This window comes from Meles meles, chromosome 11 (assembly GCF_922984935.1).
Source record: "Meles meles chromosome 11, mMelMel3.1 paternal haplotype, whole genome shotgun sequence".
Lineage (NCBI taxonomy): Eukaryota > Metazoa > Chordata > Mammalia > Carnivora > Mustelidae > Meles > Meles meles.
Genome location: NC_060076.1, coordinates 33,966,010 through 33,991,062, shown reverse-complemented (window position 1 = coordinate 33,991,062; position 25,053 = coordinate 33,966,010). Strand labels below are relative to the sequence as shown.

Sequence of the window (25,053 nt, the reverse complement as noted above, 5' to 3'; positions counted from 1 at the left end):
TTGCTTTTCCAATATTGAATTCATCCTGATCAAAATAAGTATTCTAGAAACAAATCATGGAACCTCTGGTTTTTCTAGGTTGCAAAATCCAATTTGCAAACAGATGGATTAAATTCTTCTCTGGAACAGCTCCAAAGGAAAGTAGAAATGTGTCGAAACTCAAAGGGAGATAAAAAAGTAAGTATTCAGTATTTGCTAAGCTATGAATAGTAAAGATGCATTACACCCGAATTATAAACTAGAAGTAAACTTGTATCTGTCATCAAAATTCCTCTGGCTGCAGAGGGGCCTCCTAGCCTTCCTACTCAACTCCTGCTTTAGTGAATGGAATTAAGGATGAAAAGAAAACACAGTCAGCCCCCAGACCCTCCCAAGCAGGCTTCTAGAGTCCAGAGCATTGGGGGCTTAGGTCTGACCTCATTCCCCCTCCGATGTCACCAGGCATCCCTCCCTGTAACTGGAACTCAGCCCTCAATGAAAGATAGAAGCAGGACTTTGGCCGCTGAACAACCACTTTTTTGTTGTTGTTGTTTCGTTTGCTTGGTTTTTTTGATCATGGCACACACACTGGCGACGTCTGTTTTCTACGTATAAACTGAAGAGTCCAAATGAGAGCGATACGGATCAGCATAGCAGGTCTCTCTGCACGTCTCTGTTGTTTCCTTGCTTGTTTTCCTCCATGAGTTTCACACTCAGCCTGGCCTCCCTGAGCAATGTTTGCTCAACGGCTCCCCCGGACACTCGAGAACCAGAAGTCTCAGCTGGAGGTTTCTTTTTTTTTTTTTTTCTTTTTAAAGATTTTATTTATTTATTTGACAGAGAGAGATCACAAGTAGATAGAGAGGCAGGCAGAGAGAGAGAGAGAGGAGGAAGCAGGCTCCCTGCTGAGCAGAGAGCCCCATGCGGGACTCGATCCCAGGACCCTGAGATCATGACCTGAGCCGAAGGCAGCGGCTTAACCCACTGAGCCACCCAGGCGCCCTCAGCTGGAGGTTTCTTGAGCGGGATGCTCCTTTCTCACCAAGCTCTGTCTTTTCTCTTCCATTTCAGTGACTGAGTTGAGGTTTTATTTTTGTCAACACTGAGAGGACATTTAGTGTCTATCTTTCTTGCTTTTTCTTGCATAGTAACACATGCTTCTTGAAGAAAATTCAAACATCCATAAAGCACAGAGTGAATACAAGTCCTTCATCTTATTCTCTCTCTCTCTCTCTCTTTTTGCAGAGCCCCCAGGGACCTCTGTGTTTTCCTGCAGTAATTTCCTGCATATCCCCAGGGAACATGGGGAAAGCAGGTTTACTGAAGTGACCCCTTCAGTAGACCCTCTAGAGACAGCTCTCTCTCCAGACCAGAAACATTTGCTCTTCCACATTTCCTCACCTTCCCAGCCCCCTCACTCTACCCTCCTGGCGGTGTTAGGGTTCTGGACAGGCGGCCTGGGGCTTGCAGAGCCTCCTGGCCAGGGCAGGGGAGCATGAACTTGGGTGGGCAGGCAACCGTGTTGGATGGAGGGGCCTGGTTGGCTATTTCTGCAAAGCAGTGATTGGGAGACAGGAACAATGCATTGGATAAATGGCAGAGGCGGTGGGGACCAGGGGCAGATGTGGCCAGGGTCATGGGCTCAGTGCCACACACAAAGAGCCTTCTGGCTACTGTGTGCAGAAAGGCAGGGAGGGAGTGAGGAGTGAGGCAGGGTGCTGCAACTGAGGCGGAGAGAACTGTGCCAGCAGAGACACCTCTGACTCCAGAATTGAGTGGCAGGGGAATGGTTAGGACTCAGAGCATAGTGGAGATGAAGGAAGCAGAAGAGGCCAACGCAACTCCTGGCCTGAGTTGTCTACAGAGGCCAGTGGACAATTCAGGGGACCAAGCGTGAGGACTGCTGAGTGATGTGTGAAATGTGCAGTGAGGGTGAACATCCTTCCAGGTGCTTCTCTGCGCACCGAGGGGCGTGGTCTGTGGGATTGCTGCATGTGCCCCTGACCTTATTAGATCACCTTCCAGAAAGGCTGTGGTCATTTCACTCCTATACAGCCTGGCCATCTTGGGCCAAACATTTCCTTCTAAGAGTGTCAGAGATAGAAGAGATCCCAGGGAACATTCTGGGTCACCACCATGCAAATAAGGAAATGGAGTTGAGCAAATTTAAATGATTTGTCCAGAATGAACCCATAAAACCAGGACTAGAATTCCTGATGCCCCATCATTGAAGGATTTGCTGCCCCAATGCAGCTGCCCAGGGGAGCCAGCTGGCATCCCCCACTGTCTTGAGCTCTCTCTGCAAGTGAGAGCTCTCCAGAGAACCAAGAGGCCTGCAGTTGAAATGTAGGAAACTAGCCTTCCTTCAGCCCGCTTCCTGTGGTTTTCTTCCCCTAGATTGTGACCTCGGAAGACCTCCTTGGCTTCGTCCAGACTTGGAAAGAGAAACTGGGCCAGAGGATTCAGTACCTCAACTGCAGGCTGGACACAGCGTCCATGACTCAAGTGGTCTTTACCGTAAGGAATGGACAGTAAAGGAAGGGATTGGCAGTGGAAAGGGTGGGGGAGACATCAGGTCTAGGCTCAGTAGAGCCTAAGGGAAGAGGAGGCTCCCAGGCTCCTGTTGGACACCAGACCTACGATAAAGACTATATATACACATGCATCTACTAGAAAGACCATAGGCTATGCAGTCAGACCTGAGCTCACATCCCAGAGAGTCCACTTCCCTGCCTTGGGTGCTTAGAAGACCCCTCACCTCTTGATACCACCTCCTCATCTCCACCGGGACCTCCGGCGTACCCGACCCACAGGCTCTCAAGCAACCCTCACCTTTCAGCCCCTTCCTTCCTTGCCCACACCCATGAGCAACCACTACCTTCTCCCCACCCCAGCCCTACCCCCCCTCCTTGCCCACCTGGGTGCCTGTGCTCATTCCCTCACTTCCCCTCGTGGTCCTCTCCCTGAGCTGCAGTCTGGAGAAGATCAGTCTGACTGTGTCATTCTTCTGCCTTCAGGGTGAAATCCAGACCCCGGGACGGGGCCTTTACAACAGCCTTCTCAACCTGCGCTCCGTGGCCTCTTCATTTCTTGCCCTCATTTCCACCCCCAAAGACAAGGCTTACCCCCGGGCCTTCTCTTTCAGACCCTACAGTGAGGTCTCCATTTTTAGGGGCTGTCTCTCTAGACTGTATACCCCCAAAGGGCAGACCTTGTCGCCTTCGCCCTATACTCAGCCTCTCACACCAGGCTTTGAATGCTGGAGGCACTCAACCATGTTCCAGGCGGGAGTGTCGTAGAACCAATGTGGGCAAAAGCAACACCCCGTAAGTTCTTTTCTGGGCACATTCTCACTGCCACGTTTTGAGCCAGTGCTTCCTTTATGGGAAGGCTCTTCACACCAGGCCGCCAGTACTAAGCCTCCCTCACACCACTGGCACTGCGCCCTTCCAGACGAAACTCAGGAGTCCAGCCATGGTCCTTCCCTCTTACAGTCTCCCACTGAGAGAAGGACACTTGGTAAGATAGGGAACGGCCTAACTAAGCACCCCCTGTGGGCCACCACTCCTACCCTTTCTCCAAGATCCAACCTGGGGGGGGTTTTGGCTCCTTGTTTGCATACACTTTCATTCACTCCTCCCTTTCAAGAACAGTGCCTGGGCATATCTGCAGGCTGGCCTTATAAGTCTATGATCTTTGGTCTCATGGAAGACTCTGGAACTTCTCTTTCACAACACTGATCCCAGTTTTGACCAATCATTTATTTGTAGAAGCACACGTTAGACTAGACTGTATGCCCCATAAAGATGAGGGTCACATGTCACCTCTCTATGCTGTGTCCCAGTCCTCAGGCAGGACCTGGGCAAGTACTCGGGAAACATTTTGAAAGCCAACACACACACATAAATGCCTGCATGCATACGTGCATGAATGACCCTCTAAAGGAGATAGGACCATTATCAGTATTTATTTATTTATTTGACAGAGAGAGAGATCACAAGTAGGCAGAGAGGCAGGCAGAGAGAGAGGAGGAAGCAGGCTCCCTGCGGAGCAGAGAGCCCAATGCGGGGCTCGATCCCAGGACCCTGAGATCATGACCTGAGCGGAAGGCAGAGGCTTAACCCACTGAGCCACCCAGGCGCCCCGGGACCATTATCATTTTTAAGAAGGAAAACGAGGCTCAGAGAATCAGGCAGCTGGCCGCCAGCTGCAGACCCTGGAAACACGAACACAACCTGCCTGCATCTCTGGACCGAGGTTGGGCCCACCAACTCAGGTCCTTCTCTTGGGCCTGTAGGACAATGTCATGACCGACTTGGAGGTGGAGAGTGACATCATGGTGTCTTCAGAAGCCCTTGAAGAGGAGGCCAAGGTAGACTTGGTCACCCCCGAGTCCTTCGCCCAGCCGAGCCGCATGGGGAAGCCCATGATTGAAGACCCAGCTGTGGAAGTGGTCAAGAAGATCCTGCAGTGAGTGGCCATGGGATCTGCAAGAGGGCCCTGCCACCCTAGCTCACGGCCCCCAACCTTCAGGCACGATCTGTGGGGTCCCGCACACAAGTTTCCCATCCCTGACAGCGTGTGACTTTGTATAGGGCCTTCTCCTCTTGAGCTTCAGTTTCCTCTGAAATGAGGCTCGTAATCGGACTGATATACACAGTATTGTGGGCTAACCGGGATGGTAGCTGACCTCATGCTCACTGGGAAAAAGCTCATATCCTTTCCTTTGGTTTCAGACTTCCCAATGAAAAATGCTCAACCCAGCCATGTGACAAAGACCGGTCCCAGACAGGTAGAGACAAACAGGCCTGTGGGTCTCAGGAGACTGGCGGTGGGGGAGCTGGTGTTGCCCCCAGCCCATCCTCACCTCCGGTCCTCCATTCTTGCCCTGGGCACTCATCTCCCAAAGGCTTGAAGCGACACCAGAACCGGGGGGATCACACCGTGAAGAAAGCCCAGTCCAGTGGCAGTGCCACTTCAACGGGAAGGTAGGGGGCCTGGCTGCCCCGGATCTCCCTGCCCACATGCCTTCCCTCACCCCCAAGACATAGGCCACAACCACCCTGTTGCTTCACCACACTGTCCTCGGAAGGCACCCCCTATGCTCACTTTTCTGAGACCCCCCCAAGGGACCCAGTGAGAGGTTGGCTCTGAAGCTGACTCAGGTCTGTGCACTTTCCTGCTGAGTGACGTGGCTCACACGGGCCTCCCACCTCAAGAACCCATCTTGACGTTCTGGGGCTTTCTGTGGTGACAGCTGCTGGATCCCAGTCCTCTTCCCATATCCATCATCCTGGTTAAAAAAAAAAAGAGAGCCATTGGAGGATGCCTGGGTGGCTCAGTAGGTTAGGCATCTGCCTTTGGCTCAGGTCATGATCCTGGAGTCCCAGGATCAAAGCCCACATCGGGCTCCCTGCTCAGCAGGTAATCTGCTTCTCCCTTGACCTTTCTACCTCTCATGCTCTCTTTCTCTCTCAAATAAATAAATAAAATCTTAAAAAAAAAAAAAAGAAAAAAAGGGACATTAGAGATGGCTTCCCTTACAGGAGGAATCCTAGACTTCTGCATCCTGGCCATGCACTCTATCCACTGTGCCCCCATTGGGGTCATTAGACTCATGGCTCAGTGGATGCGGGCCCCACTGTCCCCTGATACTGATTTTATAGAAGTCGAGTAACAGAGCCAGTGGCTGAAATGACTTCTGCATTCTCTGTGAGCCCTTGTTTATATGGTTTAATTCCTAGTTTTGAGGAAGTGGTAATGAGGAAATTCCTGCATTGCATACCTCCAAGAGGCCCATTTGAACATGAATGCCATCCGCAATGTGGAAATAAACCCAAGACCAATCAAATGAGAAAAGCAATGGCTATTTATTTGGAGCGTGGTACAGCAAGGGGGTCAGCCAGCATCACTTACATTTTAGCAGAGACTCAAAGGCAGGCGAGGGAGTGAAAAGGCGACGGTGAAGAAAGGGAAGAATTTCTGTGGGCTTTTATTGGAGGCTGTTGACATGGGGAAGCTGGAGGCAGGCCAGCTAGCAGGAGGCATTCGATGTGATTCCTTAGGGCTGCGAATCTGGCTTTCTCTGGTTGGTCCTAAATTGGAAACAGAGACAATAATCAAGTCCTAACCTTTTGGAGCTGACTGTTACATGAGTTGTTGTTTAGCATTTGGGTTGCCATGAGAGATAACAGTGCAGCTTCCAGCAAGTCTGCCCTGCATAAGGCTGACTTCCCGAGTTTTTTACAGTCGACAAGGAGCTGCTTTCCTTGGGCATGTTGCTGTAGGGTCTGGGTCAGAGTTTTCTGTATTTCTGTATAGTCCAGCTGTTATCCATTTGTACAGTCAGTCTCTCAGTGGTTACAGTCCATGTTGCTAGGGCTGTCTGATGTTGCGTGGGACCTACTTAAACTAAAGGTTATTCACTGCTTCTGTGAAATTCAAGTTTAATTAGGCATAATGTACTTTGATTTGAGAAGCACCTCAACCTGCTTTTCCCTGGGTCCTCACCATGGGGAAACAAGGATACACAATTTCTGGCCCTTCACCCCCCTCTCAGAGACCTTGGGTGGGTTTTAGCGATAAGGACTTTACCCCCACAATAAGGTTGTCTCCACAGCAGATAGGGAGTAGGGAAGTATCTTGAAGGGTTCAGCCCCAGACACGGGAGTCATGGTATCCCCAAGCAGGCCCAGAGGCTCTAGGCACAGGAGACCTGCCCGTTCGTGCCAACCTCCCAGGCACTGACTCACCTGTGTCTCACAGCATCACACGGTACTCCAAGCCCAACAGAATGGACAGAAAGTTCCAGGTGCTCGGAGAGAAGCCACCGCCTCCAGCTGAGTAAGTGGAACCTCATCCTTTAACTCTGCTTTAACCCACTGTCTCAGTCAGGGGGGGTGGCTAAACCTGACACAACTGGGGGGAAAAGAAGAAGGAAAAAGGTGACTGAGGGGACAGGTAAGGGTCAAGGTCAATGTGTCTCATTCCATTTCACCTAAATTCTTTGAGAGACATGTTCATCAAAATTTCTCATTTTCCAAGCTAAGTTCTTTGGGATAGCAGGGCAGCATACCCCTTTTAGGTTTGGGGTTTTTTGTGTGTTTTTTTTTTTTCAATTTTCTAATGCCTCACCTCCCCCATTCCTCTTTTCCTTTATTTTAATTTTATTGATTAAAACAAACTCTTTTCCACTTAATATGGCTACATTTAAGCTGTTTAAACAAGCAAGATTTCAACTTCAGAAAACTGGGGGCCCTCAGAGAAAGTCAAGATATACAATGAATACACACATACACCCTTAACCAGGGATCTCACCATCACAGCACCCCTACTTATCAGTCTTTTTGCCCCACTGGTCTTATCTCTGGGGTTTTGTGAACTTTGCCAGGAAAAAAAAGGGTGGCTTTCACTTCAGGTGGCCTAGAAGTTGGGTCCAAGTCAGCAGCTAGAATCTCCCTTGTCCCTTCACAAAAAGACATTCCTTATCATTAAAACCTTGACTTTCTCTTTCCATTTTGTATAGTTCTGTCATTTTATCGCATGTGTATATTCGTGTAACCATCACCAAAATCAAGAAACAGAACTGTACCATCACCACCAACAGATCGGTCACTCTGCTATCTCTTCATAGCCATACCTACCCCCTCTCTCACCACTCCCAACCCTGAGCAACCACAAATCCGTTTTCCAGCCCTACCATTTTGTCATTTCCAGAATGTCATATAAACAGTCTTATACAGTGTATGACCTTTTCAGAGTGGCTTTTTGCACTCAGCATAATGTCCTTGAGGTCCACCCCAGCTGTAGCATGCATCAGTAGTTCATCCCTTTGTGTTGCTAAATAGTTAGCCACTGTATGGAGGCACCGTGGTATTTTTGTGGTGAAAAAATAAAATCACAGACTAAACAGAAAAAAATAATAAATAAATCCAATATTTATGAAATCTCTGAGAGGGGAGAGACTTTCCAGGCCTAGCTCAGTGGTGTATTCGTCAGAAAATAGAATCAGACTGATGGTGTTTTGCCCCCCACACTGGTACTCTGGCTAAGTGACATCTCCCAAGACTTCATCTTCTCTGTGCACTGGGGATAGAAGACAATCCTCATCGTGGAGCTATGGAGAGTGTTACCCACAGGCCTCCCTTGACTATACAGGATCGTCACCCCAAGAAACACTAGATGAAATCACAAGGAAAAATGATGGAAAACTTTGGCAAATAGATTTTTTACTCCTCTGAGGTGAACCGCAATTAAAAGTTACGTAACAACCAGCCAAGACACAACAGTGGTAGATCAGGCCAACAAAGCAAAAATTGGCTCCTCTCCCTGCCCCCCTGCCCTCAGCAAACTGCTAAGGAAATTTCCAGCACTCAGTAGAGTAAGGGGGAGAACTGGAAGAGACCACACACAAGGAGGAGATAAAATTAGGAACACACATGTGGAGAAAAGACTAATTCTCACTAGAATGCAAACCAATGAAAGGAGAAGAAATCCATTCCGTATTTTGCCTGAGATTAACCAATCTGTAAATAGATTTTTAGAAGAAATCCCAGTTTATCAAGGGAGGGTGCAGATGGTCCCTCCCAGGTACTGCCAGTGTGAGTTGTTGAAGGAAAATTTATTCTCATCCTTGTTAGAACAGTAAGGAACTTTATGCAGGACCATTGCAATAGGCATCAAGACTGTTCCAACAGGGGAAAGGTGGGCCTCAACTCAGAATACAATAAGGACAAGAGAAGATCTATAGCCAGTGTGCAGAGTGAGGGGGGTCAATGAGTGACAAATTGAAGGGTAATGGGATTCTTGCTAAGCCTACTTAGCAGGATTCTTGCTTCAGGCAGGTCATGGTGATTGGATAGCGAAGGTCATCCAATATGAGGGTGGGGGGTTGTGTCTCAACTGACTTAACACTGTTCTTGCTCACATAAGACCCAGCAGGCCAAAGACAGTGCCCAAGGATGAGGCCTCGTCAGGAAGTAGGCTCAGAAGAGCCTGTCTGAAGTCTGGTCGAGCAGAGAGTCATGGGCAGTCCCTCCTCTTATTCAAGGAAAGAATATCAGTTCATATCTCACTCAGTCTGCTTTTGTTCCTTAAAGACCAGCTGAACCATCAGTTGAGACTCGGTGGTAGGGTACCCAGTCAAGCTTTCTAGATGCTGGGCCTGAAGCATCCTGAGTGGCCTACACGGGAGCAGCTCTAGGCGTTATGGTTGTCCCTCATCCAGAGTCAGCTTGCTGGACTTGCTAGTTTTGGAGGGAAAGCCAGCCATAAATGACAAAGTCCCAGTAAGGATCCAGGCAGCCAAGCCTTGTTCTCGGTGGCATCAAGTCAGCCGAGTGAGAGAGAATTTGGAAACATTCACTGGGGGATTTGTAGCCAGATATTGAAGGAAACTAGCAGAACTGAGTGTTTGGTAAGGACTGACCAACTGTGCAAGATGGCAAGATTCCAGTCCCGTTTACAGGTAAGTAACACAATCTCAAAGACAGTAAACAGGACTAGAATCTTAGGACCCACAAGAGTGTGCGGTAGTTTTCCGCTGAGGCATAAAACTTCTATTGCCCCTCTTTTTTTTTTTTTTATTCGTTTATTTGTTTACTTACAGCATAACAGTGTTCATTGTTTTGGCATCACACCCAGTGCTCCATGCAGTATGTGCTCTCCCTCTTACCCACCACCTGGTTCCTCAACCTCCCACCCCCCCCCACCCCCGCCCCTTCAAAACCCTCTGGTTGTTTTTCAGAGTCCATAGTCTCTCATGGTTCATCTTCCCTTCCAGTTTCCCTCAACTCCCTCTCCTCTCCATCTCCCCATGTCCTCCATGTTATTTGTTATGCTCCACAAATAAGTGAGACCATACGATACTTGACTTTCTCTGCTTGACTTATTTCGCTCAGCATAATCTCTTCCAGTCCCATCCATGTTGCTACAAAAGTTGGGTATTCATCCTTTCTGATGGAGGCATAATACTCCATCGTGTATATGGACCACATCTTCCTTATCCATTCATCCGTTGAAGGGCATCTTGGTTCTTTCCACAGTTTGGCGACCGTAGCCATTGCTGCAATAAACATTGGGGTACAAATGGCCCTTCTTTTCACTACATCTGTATCTTTGGGGTAAATACCCAGCAGTGCAATTGCAGGGTCATAGGGAAGCTCTATTCTTAATTTCTTCAGGAATCTCCACACTGTTCTCCAAAGTGGCTGCACTAACTTGCATTCCCACCAACAGTGTAAGAGGGTTCCCCTTTCTCCACATCCTCTCCAACACACGTTGTTTCCTGTCTTGCTAATTTTGGCCATTCTAACTGGTGTTAGGTGGTATCTCAATGTTGTTTTAATTTGAATCTCCCTGATGGCTAGTGATGATGAACATTTTTTCATGTGTCTGATAGCCATTTGTATGTCTTCGTTGGAGAAGTGTCTGTTCATATCTTCTGCCCATTTTTTGATAGGATTATCTGTTTTGTGTGTGTTGAGTTTGAGAAGTTCTTTATAGATCCTGGATATCAACCTTTTGTCTGTACTGTCATTTGCAAATATCTTCTCCCATTCCGTGGGTTGCCTTTTTGTTTTGTTGACTGTTTCCTTTGCTGTGCAGAAACTTTTGATCTTGATGAAGTCCCAAAAGTTCATTTTTGCTTTTGTTTCCTTGGCCTTTGGAGACATATCTTGAAAGAAGTTGCTGTGGCTGATATCGAAGAGGTTACTGCCTATGTTCTCCTCTAGGATTCTGATAGATTCCTGTCTCACGTTGAGGTCTTTTATCCATTTCGAGTTTATCTTTGTGTACGGTGTAAGAGAATGGTCAAGTTTCATTCTTCTACATATCGCTGTCCAGTTTTCCCAGCACCATTTATTGAAGAGACTGTCTTTTTTCCATTGAATATTTTTTCCTGTTTTGTTGAAGATTATTTCACCATAGAGTTGAGGGTCCATATCTGGGCTCTCCACTCTATTCCACTGGTCCATGTGTCTGTTTTTATGCCAGTACCACGCTGTCTTGGTGATCACAGCTTTGTAGTAAAGCTTGAAATCGGGGTAACGTGATGCCGCCAGTTTTGTTTTTGTTTTTCAACATTTCCTTAGCAATTCGGGGTCTCTTCTGATTCCATACAAATTTTAGGATTATTTGCTCCAGCTATTTGAAAAATACTGGTGGAATTTTGATCAGAATGGCATTAAAAGTATAGATTGCTGTAGGCAGTATAGACATTTTAACAATGTTTATTCTTCCAATCCAAGAGCATGGAACAGTCTTCCATCTTTTTGTGTCTTCTTCAGTTTCTTTCATGAGTGTTCTGTAGTTCCTCGAGTACAGGTCCTTTACCTCTTTGGTTAGGTTTATTCCCAGGTATCTTATGGTTCTTGGTGCTATAGTAAATGGAATTGATTCTCTAATTTCCCTTTCTGTATTTTCATTGTTAGTGTATAAGAAAGTCACTGATTTTTGTACATTGACTTTGTATCCTGCCACGTTACTGAATTGCTGTATGAGTTCTAGTAGTTTGGGAGTGGAGTCTTTGGGGTTTTCCATATAAAGAATCATGTCATCTGTGAAGAGAGAGAGTTTGACTTCTTCCTTGCCAATTTGGATACCTTTTATTTCTCTTTGTTGTCTGATTGCCGTTGCTAGAACTTCTAATACTATGTTGAACAAGAGTGGTGAGAGTGGGCATCCTTGTCGTGTTCCTGATCTCAACGGAAAGGCTGCAAGCTTTTTCCCATTGAGGATGATATTTACTGTGGGTCTTTCATAGATAGATTTTATGAAGTTCAGGAATGTTCCCTCTATCCCTATACTTTGAAGCGTTTTCATCAGGAACGGATGCTGGATTTTGTCAAATGCTTTTTCTGCATCAATTGAGAGGACCATGTGGTTCTTCTCTCTTCTCTTATTGATTTGTTCTATCACATTGATTGATTTGCGAATGTTGAACCAACCTTGCAACCCAGGGATGAATCCCACCTGGTCATGGTGGATAATCTTTTTAATGTGCTGCTGGATCCTGTTTGCTAGGATCTTGTTGAGAATCTTTGCATCCATATTCATCAGTGATATTGGTCTGAAATTCTCCTTTTTGGTAGGGTCTTTGCCTGGTTTGGGGATCAGGGTAATGCTGGCTTCATAAAAAGAGTCTGGAAGTTTTCCTTCTGCTTCAATTTTTTGGAACAGCTTCAGGAGAATTGGTGTTATTTCTTCTTTGAAAGTTTGGTAGAATTCCCCAGGGAATCCGTCAGGTCCTGGGCTCTTGTTTTTTGGGAGGTTTTTGATCACTGCTTCAATCTCGTTACTAGATATCGGTCTATTCAGGTTGTCAGTTTCTTCCTGGTTCAATTTTGGGAGTTTGTAGTTTTCCAGGAATGCATCCATTTCATCTAGGTTGCTTAGCTTATTGGCATATAACTGTTGGTAATAATTTCTGATGATTGTTTCTATTTCCTTGGTGTTAGTTGTAATCTCTCCCTTTTCATTCATAATTTTATTAATTTGGGCTTTCTCTCTTTTCTTTTGGATTAGTGTGGCCAATGGTTTATCGATCTTATTGATTCTTTCAAAAAACCAGCTTCTAGTTTCATTGATACGTTCTACTGTATCCCTTGTTTCTACCTCATTGATCTCTTATTGCCCCTCTTTCTGATGCTTGTCTACAAAACACGCCTGATTTCTTTAGGTTTGGCCTGATTCTTCATGTAGGTGCAGCAAGCATGGTAACTGACCACACAGATCTCTTCATAAAGAGTTTCAGAGTAGACTTGCAAAAGCCTCTTGGGGCTAAGAAGCCAGGCCAGAGTTTACCTGCAATCCCTCTAGATTTAAGTGAAACCCTCTCTTCTTGAGGCCCCACAGTATTCTAGGTTCCTCGGCTTGCTAGGAAGGGGTCTTCCTTCCTCACCTGTCAGCTGGGAACCCTGTATGCCAGGTACAGGCTGCTTTTCCCAAGAGGGCTTCGTAAAAACCATTGGCTCCATAAAATTGACCCTAGTTCCTTATGATTGTCTGGTCATATCTGATTCTATGTGTCCTTCTCCATACGATATTCTAGCCAAAGCCTTGGTTATATATCAGTGCTTCCAAGTATGTCCCATTATAAGGAAGATGGATTCTTACTGAATTCCCATGAATAGTTGTATTGTCATGAAAATAGGTCTACTCAGTAAGAGTTCTCAAATTCTGGGGTGCATGTGAGTGGCTAAAACACTCAACCTATTTCCAATTAGCCCTTTTTCCTTTTCCATCTCAGATATTTGTTTTTAGGGTTCTCTGGTTCTCTGAGAGCCCTGAGAGGGATGGGAAACCTAGAGTTCAGGGATTGTGGGAGCTGAGGGTGAGAATGGGAAGGGAAATGTTCTTCAGGGTGGACAGAGCTGGGCTTTGCAGGGGGCATGTCAAAGTGTACCAGGAAACTGAAGGGGAGATGGAGGTGGCGAGAGGAGGAAGTCAAGGAACAAAGGTGAGGCGAAGGCAGAGGGCTTAGATGGGCCAGTCTGGGGATACGTGAAGTTTCCCAGAGAAGCCAGTGAGGTTCCACATTATCCTTAGTCAAATCATGCCAGTGGCATGAATCATACAGCAGACTGTTTGGGAAGGGATGGTGAAAAAATACAAAGGATTCTGTATCACGTTTTGCCAAAAAGAGAGTTTTTGTCACGGCCTGCAAAACATCTTTCCAGAAAGCAGTTTGGGAAGGTAGTAAAGGCCATAAAATTATGACTTTTGTGCACCAAAAGGTGTTTCTCCCAAGGAAACCATCCCAAGGAAACCATCTCCCAAGGAAACTGTTGAGAAGAGAGAACTCACACAGATACACCACGCAATACTTTTCATCCTGGTTAAAAATGGGGAAACTTAACATTCTAAAAATAGGAGATTGCAAACCACGGTGCTTCCATACTCGGTAGTGTTACACAGCCATTTAAAAAGATATCTTAATGTGGGGGAACACTTAACAAGTGAACAGAATGTAAAATATACATGAACCTAATTCCAAACTGATTTTAAAAACAGCAGAAGGAAATACCATAAAATGTTGGCCTTCATTTTTCCCTTTGCTTTTCAGTCTATTTCTAATTTTCTTTAATTATGATGAGCAAATTTTCCAAATGAAACATCAAGTGACCTATATGCATATATTTTAGAAATTGGCCAACAACATGTGTGTTCAACTGTCACTATGTTACTTAACAGAAATTGTGAAAAATTGTGTCCAGGTGGACTTTACCGTTTTTCTGAGAAAGAGAGGTTAATCAGCTAGTCACACAAGTCAGTCCCAAATCCCCCTGTAGAGAGTGTTGTAGGGCTGAGGACCACTTTGAGAGCCTAGGAATAGGATGGTCAGGAATTGCCACCAAGCTGGGATCTGAGTAAGAGCAGTAGCAAATGTGACCAACAGGAAAGTTGGCAGTGTTCTCGGGGTGGGGAGGGGAATCGGTATGTACAAAGGTCCTGGGGCAGGAACAAGTAGCTACAAGGATCAATGAGGCCAAAAGAGAACAGACTCTTGGAAGGGGCCAAACCCACCTTGTCACACAGGACAGGGATTTAAACTAGACAAATGGAAATATCAGGTGAGAGCACACCTGGGCATCACATGAAGTGTCCAATTTTGGCTGGGCCACTCTGCACTCAGAATGTTTTGTCCATTTGGTTTTGTCCACACCATTTGGTGTGATTAGAAAAGGCCCCTCAGGGATCTGTCTTTTGTGTGTTACAGGGATTTTAAAGGGATTATCCTGACCCTTCTCTGGGAGAGCAATGAGCATCTGTTGAACGTGGTAGAGGTGAGGGCCGTTACCCACAGGCCTCGGCCTGTCCCTTGACCGGCTGTGGGCCACACATCGCAGCTGCCTCTGCCTCTTTTGTTCTGCTGATAATGGCCTTGTGGGTGAAATTGAGGAAAGGGATTCCAGCTCCCACACCCACAGCTACCCACCTTCATGTCTCCTCCTATCATGTTTTCCTAAAAATTAAACCTCATTCATTCATTTATCTATTTATTGAGCCACCAGACATTTCCCAGACACTGTGTGTCAGATACTGAGTGAGCCAAGAACAGCAAGCCCTGTCTCTGTCCCTGGGAGGCCAGTGTCCCTCACATGGGCGACAGGCATGATGGCCCCACAGGGAGACGGGTGGGGCTGCTGGAGCAGGCACCCTGGGGGGACGTCCAATGGGAGCTACCCCGTGCCCAGTTCCAGCACACCCCACATGCGGGCGTCTTTGCATGTTCCTGTCAGCCTCCCACTGGGCTGCAAATCCTTCAGAACAGGGGCTCTGAGTCTTCCATATTGGTGGTGCTCGGCCTCGTACCCAGCTTGGCACTTCAGAGAAAGCATCATAGAAAGCTCTTGACCTGGTCATTGAAATAAGATTCCGTTTGGGTCTTGAAGGACAAATAGAGTTTTGCCATTCGATCCTGTGTGCCTTGCATCTACGATAATGACGGTGGTGAAAAGGGCAGTTGGCGTGGAGGACGTAGGAGCGTGGTGATGCTCTGGAGCCCCGTGGTGACGGTCAGCCTCTCCCGCAGGAGTTCTACCGCAGAGAGAAGCGTTCCATCACCAGGCCTGACTGCATGTATGAAAACTTTGACCAGTGCACCGAGAACATCTGCAAGAAGATCCTGGAGTACCACATGCAGACAGACGAGTACCATAACTCCTGCCTCATAGGTGGGTGCGGGTGGCAGGCAGGTGGGCGGGTCAGGGGCGTGGCATGTGCCACTGACTGAGGGGAGCCTGGGCCTCAGAGTCCGGAGGAAGCCTGCCTGACCTGGAGGTCACCGGGGGAGGCATGGGAGGCCATCCTCTAAGTGGGAGGTCAAAGTGTTGATCGGATTGAACTGGGAGGAACAGCAATGCTGAAAAAAAATCACATTTCTTGAGAAATCTGGTGATGGACATCACTAAGACTGCTTTGTTGATTGCACAGATGACTTTGAGAGCTTTACTGAGATACTCACATGCCATCCCATTCGCCCATGTAGAGTACAAGCCAGTGGATTTTAGGAGACTCACGGAGTCAGACAACCATCACCACTGCCAGTTTCAGAACCTCTGTCCCTCTGTGCCTGCCCCAGCCCTCAGCACTGCTCAGCAGCTTTCTCCCTCTATAGATTTTCCTAATCCAGGCTTGCATATGAATGGAACCATGTACCGTGTGGTCTTTTGTGACTGGCTTCTTTCATTTTGCGTAATGTTTTCAAGGTTCATTCATGCTGTAGCAAGTGGCACTATTTCATTCCTCTTTATGACCAATTCTTATTCCGCTGTGTGCACGTACCATGGTTCGTTTATCCATTCATCTGGTGGTTTCCACCTTTGGCCACTGTCAATAATGCTGCCACATGCATTCACACACGCATTTCGTGTGGACGTATGTTTTCATCGCTCTTGGATGTGTATAACAAGGAGTGGAACAGCTGGGCCCCGCGGTAACTCTGTATTTGACCATTTGAAGCAAACTTTCCATGGTTGTTTGTTTAAGTGCCTACTGTATGCCTGGCCTGTGCTGAGCTCTGATGACCCCAACAGACACAGCCTCCTGGAGAGCAGGGACACAAAAACAGGCAGCTAGAACACATCGTCTGTTCACGTTTATTTTAATGACTTGAAAGAAGCTGTGAATAGACACCCAGTGCCCACCTTTGTCATCTCTCTGCGTTCCTCCGCAGCTTTGTCCATAGCCATGTCTGTTGTATGCTCTTGTAAGCCCTAATTATTCCTGCTCCTAAGGCAGGAAACCTGAGGGCCCCTCACAAGCATGCTTATTGGTAGAAGAGGAACAGGATAAGGGGACACCCAGACCTAGGATCAACACTCAGCACTGTCATCTCCCCGCCTTATGACCTTGATTAAGTCACCTCAATTCTGTGAGCCTCAGTTTCCTTACCTGTACAGCCGGAGATTAGGACAACACTCACTGCCGCAGAGACCCGCCACATCCAGGAGAAATGAGCCGTGTGGGGCGCGCTGCTGTTACAGTAGAGCGACTGGACCTCAAACTGTTTCTCTAGCTCAGAATTTCCCCACATGAACTCCAGGATCCCAGCCTCTACGACCGTCCTCAAACAAAAGGTTCTGGTCAAATGGGTTTGGGAAATGCTGCAGATTATGTCCTTCTCTGCAGGAGTCACAGTTCCCATTAAATGGCGACTTCCATTTCCTAAAGCATGGGAGTCCAGTATCCTGACCAATGTCCCCACTGAAAACATTTAAAAGTATTGGATATAATATTTTTGTGATAAAGTGTTTTTTTAAGATTATTTATTTGTTTGAGAGAGAGAGATAGAGAACATGAGAGAGGTCAGCTGGAGAAGCTGATTCCCTGCTGAGCAGGGAGCCCGATGTGGGACTCAATCCTGGGACTCTAGGAACATGACCTGAGCTGAAGGAAGCTGCTTAACCAACTGAGCCACCCAGACACCCTGTGATAAAGTATTTTAAATGTCTTGGTGAGCTAGCGATAAAGTAAGAAATACACAAGGCCCCTAAATTGGGTGACAATAGGAACTCCAAGAGAGAAATTGAATAGTAACACATTGCCTGAAGGCCTTTGCTGAATCCCAGGTGAACTTGCACCTTTATTTTCATGGGTCTCCAGGGCCTTGGGAAGAAGAGACAAAGCCCCAGACCACCCAAGGGAGAAAGTCTGGAAGGACACTAGCCACAGAAAACTGGGACCCCAAAGGTCTCCAGCTGAAGAGTAGGGCAAATGAGACAGAAACCAAGCCCCCCTCCCCATTTCCGCACCACTACCACCACCAGTGACTAGAAGGAAACAGTCTTATTAGAAACTCTGCTACTGGGTAAAGCAGAAGGAAAACTCCAATAAGAATCCATAGCTATTGGGATGCCTGGGTGGCTCAGTTGGTTAGGTGGCTGCCTCTGCCTCAGGTTGTGGTCCCAGGGTTTGGGGATCAAGTCCCGTGTTGGGCTCCTGCTCAACAGAGAGTCTGCTTCTTCCTCTGCCCCTCACCCCTGCTTGTGCTCTCTCTGTCTGGCAAATAAATAAAATCTTAAAAAAAAAAATCCATAACTATAAAACAGCTTTTGTGCTTGAATTTGACTTTGTTTTTGTGGATCATCCAAAAGACTTCCATCTGACAATATAGCTCAGAACGGGCTTGTGTTAGTGGTGCCCAGATGCTTAACTGGTGGAGACACTACAGATCCTTTCTAGAAAAAACCCGCCTTCAGTTAAGACCTCTAAGGATTCTCACAAATCAAATGTCCAGAATAAAAACTCACAGTAAGAAAACAAACAACACACACGCGCATGCACGCACGTGCGCGCACACACACACACACACACACAGACACCCATGAGAAAGGGGCCCCTTAAGTGTGAGTCACAGAATGAGATCAGTAAAGACTCTGGCTATTGAACATATCAGACCAGAATATAAAATCATGTATTTATTAGAATTAATTAGAATTAATTATTAGAATTTATTAGAATTAATTAATTAATGAGTAAGGAGTGAGAAGCCATTAAAATGACCAAGTAGATAGAAAAGAGAACCACATAGAACTTCTAAATTGAAGAAATAAATAGATGAAGTTTTAAAATTATGAATGGCTTTACTATCAAAGAAAACATCCAAAATACAAAGCAGAAAAACAAAGAGATGACAGTCTGGGAGAGAGGCAAAGGGATATTGAATGAGAAGGTAGATCTAACATAGAGCTACTTAGGGGTCCGGAGGGATGGAAGGCGACTGGAGTCAAGGCTGTCTTTGAAGGGATAATGGATGAAAAAGACTGTTCAAGAGTGGCTGCACTTTTCATGAGCTGGGAAGTCCTGCCGAGTAGTGAAGAGAAGTCCTTTGAACTTGCTTAATCCAGTATTTTCCATACTGCTCTGGCCCCGCCCCCCCCCACCCCTTCTGATGAGGTCTACATTGTAGACCTGGTCTTTCTCTTGGGACATTGCTTTGGGATTTTGTGAGAGTGACCACTTCAGCACCTGCCTTTTCCTGTCCCCTCCCTTGATCCCTCCACCTCCAATTCTTACAGAATTACGGGCCCAGATGAGGAGATTTGAGGAGCTGCTACCCCAGGTGTGCTGGCTGGTGATGGAGAACTTCAAGGAAGACCACTGGAAAAGATTCTGTGTCTCTGCCGAAGAGATCCGGGGACAGTTCCGGAATTATCAGGAGAAGCTGGAGAAAGGGAAGGTGGGGGCCCCCAGCTCAGCCCTTCCTCTCTAGGACCAAGGGCCCTGAGAGCTCAGAAATGGAGGCAGGGCATAGGCAGAACTGGCCAGGCTGGGGTTGACAGATAGGCTCTGAGGGGAAGGGCATAGGACGTTGGAGAATAAACTTTTTTTTTTTTTTTTTAATTTACTGGGTGGGTTTGCTGTTTCTGTGGGAGTGTGGTCATTGACATCAACAGTGATGGGCTATCTGGTCCTTAGAGGCATGGGACATGGATGCCATCAATTTTATTGGACTAAGGCCCTGGTTGTGCTGAGGCAGCTGCTCAGCTCTCCCATTCCCTAGCTCTCAGTGTCAGCTCCAGCCACACCCCCATCTGGCCTTCTCTGCCTCTCCTCTGCCCCTCCATGCCCCTTCACACACCCGAGTTGGAGCACACATCATTCTGGCCATGGCCTTTATTAGCAGAGGACATGGGCCAGTGACCTTTTGGTCTTGACCTAGAGACCAGGTCAAAATCCCCACCGATTTCTGGATTATTTGATTGAAGGATGAAAATGCCCAGAAGCTCCATCCAAATCTTGGACATCCCGCACATTTCCAAGAAATGGAGTCTCTGTGTCAAGTGGAAGAGAAAAGGCAGGATGATTTAGACACCATGATCATGACAACCAGGGAAAAGCTCGAGGTCAGTGGTGCCATGAACCCCCAGGTCCGGGTCCTGAGGGCTGCACTGCCCCAGAGAGATCCCTCCCCCGCCCCAACTGACAGTCCAGCGACAGCGCTGAGCCTAGCTGGCACCCTGGCCAAAGACGGGCATGAAAGTCAGCATGTGTTATGGGCTGGCTCGTCATCATTGGCTGGTCTCAAGTGTGTCTCTTGATTTCTCAGTTCGTTAACTATAAAATTACTAATGAGAACTTCTTTTTTGAAGATCCATGTCTATTTATATCTCTTTAGTGAATTGCTTGTGGGCATCCCTTGGCCACTAATGAATCACTTCCTATCTTAAAGCCCAGAAAGCTCTTGGGAGAGGCCTCTTGGCTGAGGACCAGATGTCACTTACCTTGGACATAGCCAACACATGGCTTTGGTCTTGTCTCACCTGCCGTCTCCCCAAGTCCTCCCTTGGCCTGCCTTTGGAGGAAGTCTTCTCTCCCTGCAACATCAGGCTGCCCATGTTTCCCTCAGGAATTGACCAGGAGGTACGGCCGGCATTTCATAGCCAACTTGGCCTCCTTCTCCGAGAAGTTCCTGCTGCAGTTGGATGAAGTGGTCACCATCGATGATGTCCGGGTTGCAAGTAAGTCATGCCACCGGCCTTGTGCCTGGGCCCCAGGGGGTTGAGGAGGTGGAAGGTGATGGGCCAGAGCCATCTGCTTTTCCCCCATTCCACCAGAATGAAAACAGACTCTCCACTGAGAAGACTGATGGATTTTTGTTTTCATTAAAAGTAAAGTGTTGTTGTTGTTTAAATTAAAAAAGCAAATTCCCAAATTGGTCAAAGAGTATATGTAAAAAAATAAAACCCTAATAGTAAATATTTTCATAATCTTGGGGTAGGGGCAGCTTTCCTAAGTATGAGAGGAGAGCCAGAAGCCATTAAGGAAACGGCCGGCACTCTTCTGTGGCCAAAACAAAAACAAAGAAAAATGTCAAGAAATTGAAAGACAAACCACAAACTGGACAGATATTCCTAGCAAGCTACTATATATAAAGATGTGAATCATATATTAAATGTTATCCATCTATCGCTAACTTAGCAAGTAATTAAATTATTTTTATTTTAAAAAGCTTGTTTTCCAAGGACAATACATTTTTATAGTAAAATTAAGAACTTGATATCAGTTACAAAGGAAGTAAAGTAAAGAACACAGTCTTTCCACCCAGAAAGAAGTGTCCTTTCTGTTGGCTGTCCGTCCTCCAGTCCTTTCCTTTTGAGCACAGGCCTGAGCGTGTGTGTCTATGTGGGGCAGATTAGAGGGTATGTGCTCTTTTATAACTTAATTCACCTCAAGTGGTCATTGGCCAAGCCAGTCAGTCATCTTCTTGAGCATTTTCTCTTACTGTGTATCCTAATTTATTACTTAGTCCCTTGCTGTTGAACATTGGGCCATTTCCAGTTTTTCACTCCTGGGCTTGTGCTGAAGGGAGCATCTGCATCCTTATATCTCTATTCTGGGGCTCTAGGTTCCTAGAAGTGGACTTTTTGGGTCGACATATATATGCATGTTAAGGCACTGGTCACGTTCCCATACTGGTGGTCTCTCCATCCAGGGTGAGCCCTGTGTGGGAAGCGGGGCCTGCAGAGGCACTAGAGATGAGGACAGACCAGCCAGCAGGGAAGACACTCTTGGTACCTTGGAAGGAACCGGGGTGCTGGGGAGATGCCCTGTATCAGCCCCAGGGAGGCCTTTCCTGCTGTAAGTCAGGCTCCCTCCCTGGGAGATGGGGCTGCCCCTGCCTGCTGGCTTTCGTACCACTGGTGTGGCCCTCTCAGGAAAGTACATCAAACGGCAGGTCAGCGAGCCAGACATCAGAGGGACGACTTTGAATATTTTTGCCCCAGGGGTAGTTCTTCCTTCAGAACCCATTTGTGCTAGTATGAACTAAAACTTATCTGGAGGCTCGTGGGAGCTGTGTGAGGGTCAGAGCATCATTTCCTGGGCTTTGGAGCTGGGAAGGGCACCTAAACCATACTTCCCATCACTCAGCCAGGCCCCCTGCCCACTGCTGCTGGCTGCCCCCCTCCATCCCAGGCCTACAGATCTGGTGCCCTCAGCTTCTCTGTGGGACCAGGCTCTGTGACCCCCTGGAGACTCCAAGTGGGAAGAAGGGGAGGAAACCTTCATCCGTCCAATCGTAAGGTCAGGGGGAAATCCCCTCGATCTCAGCCTGTGTGAGGCCATGGTCATAACCTGTCTTTTGCCTGCCAGGGATGGAGTCCCCCAAACAGAAAACATCAATCCTCATACGGAGGAAACTTGCTAGGCTTTCCCTGAAGGAAGAAAGTGAGAAGCCCCTGATTGAACGTGGGAGCAGGTAAGAGCCAAGAGCATTGAGGAATACTCACCCAGGGCTGTGTTTGCTGGAGCACGGGGCAGTAGGATGGTTAGGAGCCTGGAAGCCTTGGAAAGGCGTTATGTTCTAAGCCTCCGTTTCCTCTCCTGAGAAATGGGCATGGCAGCCCACCTTCCATGGTATTCTAAAGAGAAAGTTCGATGGGATCTTTCTTAGAATGCTTCTGGCACATAGCAAAAGCTCAACAGCTATTAGTTTCCCTGCTAAGGACACACAAAGCGGGGCCTGCAAAGAAAGGGAGGCCCATCCTAGTATGGGGCACATTCTCGAGGCACTGGTGGCACCATGAACCCCTGCATGGGAGTTGTCAAAGTGCTTATTCCCTGGGCTCCAAGAATGTGGCTCTGGAAGAAGGCAGTGATTTGCCCAGCCCAGTAGGAAAAATGGGCCAGGAATGGGTGCCTGCCACCTGGCCGACCCCCTGCTGAGGAAACAGGCCTGGTAAAGGGAGCCAACCAGCGGTATGGTGTTCCTCCCGCCCTGCGCAGAACCCAAGACCGTCCATGCACATGGATTTAAATAGTGTGAAAGTACGAGAAAGAACTTGAAGAAGCTTAATGTTAAATTCTCAGTAGGGTTTTCCTTTTAATGAAGATATTTCAGACATGGTGTTAAAAAAGAAAAAAAAAAAAAAGGTCTGCTAGGCTCTTCCACCAGGATTGGAGGGCGTGCTGCGAGCAATGATGAGGACAAGTGTGTCCGACTTCACTGTGCGTGTTTATTTGCAGGAAGTGGCCAGGAATCAAACCCACCGAAGTCACCATCCAAAATAATATTCTCCTCCGGAAAACACCATGCATCACCACCACCAAAACAACCCTGGGTCACCTGGCAGCTGTGGAAGCCCGAGATGCCGTCTACCTGGTGAGCAGAGAGGCCAGGTAGGGCCAGGCGGGCCCCAGGGAGCGCAGGGCAGCTCTTCGGCTGCCTTGGGAAGAAGGGAGCTTCCTGTCACAGGGTTTCCTGAGGTTTGGCCCATGGAGCAGATGACCCACGTCAGGGTGCCCCAGAGCACGGTGTCAACACTCCAGACGGTTAATGTTCTCAAGCCCGAGGCTGAGATCTGCAGGTCGTGTCCAGTCCCAGAGACAGCATGGGTCTGATGGCTTGAGCCCCGGTGCTGAGGGGGTGAAGGAGGACTTTCTGGAGGAACGGTTGAGTGAGAGCGAGGGGACAGAGTAGTCAGAGGCCCAGAGGCCACGGGAGCAGTGGGCGGCCGTCCAGAAGTCCCTCCTCATCTGGCCTCCTCCTGCTGCTTTGCTCCTAGAAATATCTAGCACTATTTGAAAAGGAGTTGAAGAAGATCCAGGAGGACATCATGTTGCAGGTGAAGGAGGCTCAGAGCTGGAAGGAATGCTGGAAGCGCTCCGTGCTTACCATCCAGGGCCTGTATTTGTGATACTCTCAACCCACCCTACATAAAGGCTCATTTTTACTGGACTCCTTCTCTCTCTGTCTATCCATCCGTCCATCCATCCATCCCTGCTCTATACCCAGTTCTGTAGCTCCATCAGTGACCAGGACATGGTGTGGTCTCTGTCCTTGTGGAGGTCACTTCCAAGGAGGAGGACGGAGGGGAAAGGGGAGTTCCACGTGGTTCGCAGGGATGGTGGGTCACAGGGGTGGGCCATTTAAAAGAAAGACCAGCCCGTCAGAGGACGTAATTCCAATAGGCATGCTTGGCACTTCAGCTTGGAAAACGCAATAATTAAAATGTATGAGCATGAATACATTTTACATTTCACAGTGTAAAATTATTGCAACCATACAACCAACAAAAAGTTAATCCAGTCTTGACTGGGTATCTGTCTGGCAATTTGCCTGACCATATTAGAGCATTTTGAGGAAAACCTTCCAGGCCTTCTTAATTTTCCTGGGGCCTCTTTAATCTTATGAGACTCAGATGATCCTTCTCTCTAGAAGCCTACATGGTGCCATCTTCCTTGTTGATTTTATCTCCCTGGATTAGGTGGCCTAATCATGCCAAGTCTCATTGGCCAGTAGCTCTCTGTGGTGGATGGACAGGCTGCCTACATTCCTTCCTCGGCTTGTCAATTCCTGTTTCTTTTACCTGGTTTGTGTTTGGACTATGCATCAGTTTGGATTTTCCCATGTTTAACCTCTTTTAATAACTTGATGAGGGGAGGCTTTTGCCCCTGCTTCACAGGTGTGGAAACGCAAATCCAGAAGGTGGAGACAACCTACTTAAAGGCACACAACCAGCATAGAACTTCAGCATAATTTTTGGTTCCCCAAACGTGGACGAGGACCTAGGGACAAGTCGTTTGTTTTAGAGATGATCCCAAGAAGCATGGGGAGGGGGAGCCTGGAAGGAGACTTAGCCTCACTCCCAGGCCTCCCACCCCCCAACACCAGGCACATCCTGTCCTCCTCACCTGTCCCCCACCCTGCATCAGCTGTCTTCAGGCCTGCTGCTGACCTTTCTCCTGACCTGTTCTCCTATAACCACGGTCCGCACTAGGGGCTGTGGGCTCACTGTAGCCCCAGGTGCCCGCAGAGGTGGACTGCAAGGCTCCAGTCCTCTCCCCTCAAATCTACCCTTGGGACCTTAGGGATTCCCCCATAGAGCAGGTAGTTAGGAAAATGGATGCCACTGCCCCAGGATGGAGCTGCCTCCAGTCTCTTTCTAACTCGCCCTCTTCTAAGTTCCCGTGTCTACTCTTCCTTAGCACACCTCCATGATCTCCACCTGAGAAGTCAGTGTGAGTGTGCCCGTGCCCAAGTGAGGATGTGGAGAGGAAAATGACCTTATATGGAGAAGCAGGTAGACAGGGGTCTCCCTAGGATCTTAGAGGCTCTCAACATCAAGT

At 47.7% G+C, this 25,053-nt stretch overlaps 1 protein-coding gene across 9 annotated transcripts in view; it reads left to right on the top strand.

The window, feature by feature from the left end:
- Nucleotides 1–24,107, top strand: part of CCDC180 (coiled-coil domain containing 180) — a 65,995-nt gene extending 41,888 nt beyond the window's left edge. For 2 of the 9 annotated variants that reach the window (XM_046022675.1, XM_046022672.1), the window contains 14 exons: nucleotides 79–177; nucleotides 2,377–2,496; nucleotides 4,277–4,449; nucleotides 4,716–4,771; nucleotides 4,889–4,967; nucleotides 6,745–6,822; nucleotides 14,699–14,765; nucleotides 15,515–15,656; nucleotides 19,002–19,162; nucleotides 19,692–19,829; nucleotides 20,333–20,444; nucleotides 22,078–22,183; nucleotides 22,951–23,086; nucleotides 23,490–24,107. In XM_046022675.1, the coding sequence (XP_045878631.1) occupies nucleotides 79–177; nucleotides 2,377–2,496; nucleotides 4,277–4,449; nucleotides 4,716–4,771; nucleotides 4,889–4,967; nucleotides 6,745–6,822; nucleotides 14,699–14,765; nucleotides 15,515–15,656; nucleotides 19,002–19,162; nucleotides 19,692–19,829; nucleotides 20,333–20,444; nucleotides 22,078–22,183; nucleotides 22,951–23,086; nucleotides 23,490–23,621 (1,599 nt within the window). In that variant the 3' untranslated portion in view covers nucleotides 23,622–24,107. The other 7 variants (XR_006820783.1, XR_006820782.1, XM_046022673.1 and 4 more) reach the window with 6 other exon arrangements.
- The last annotated feature ends 946 nt before the right edge of the window (nucleotides 24,108–25,053 follow it).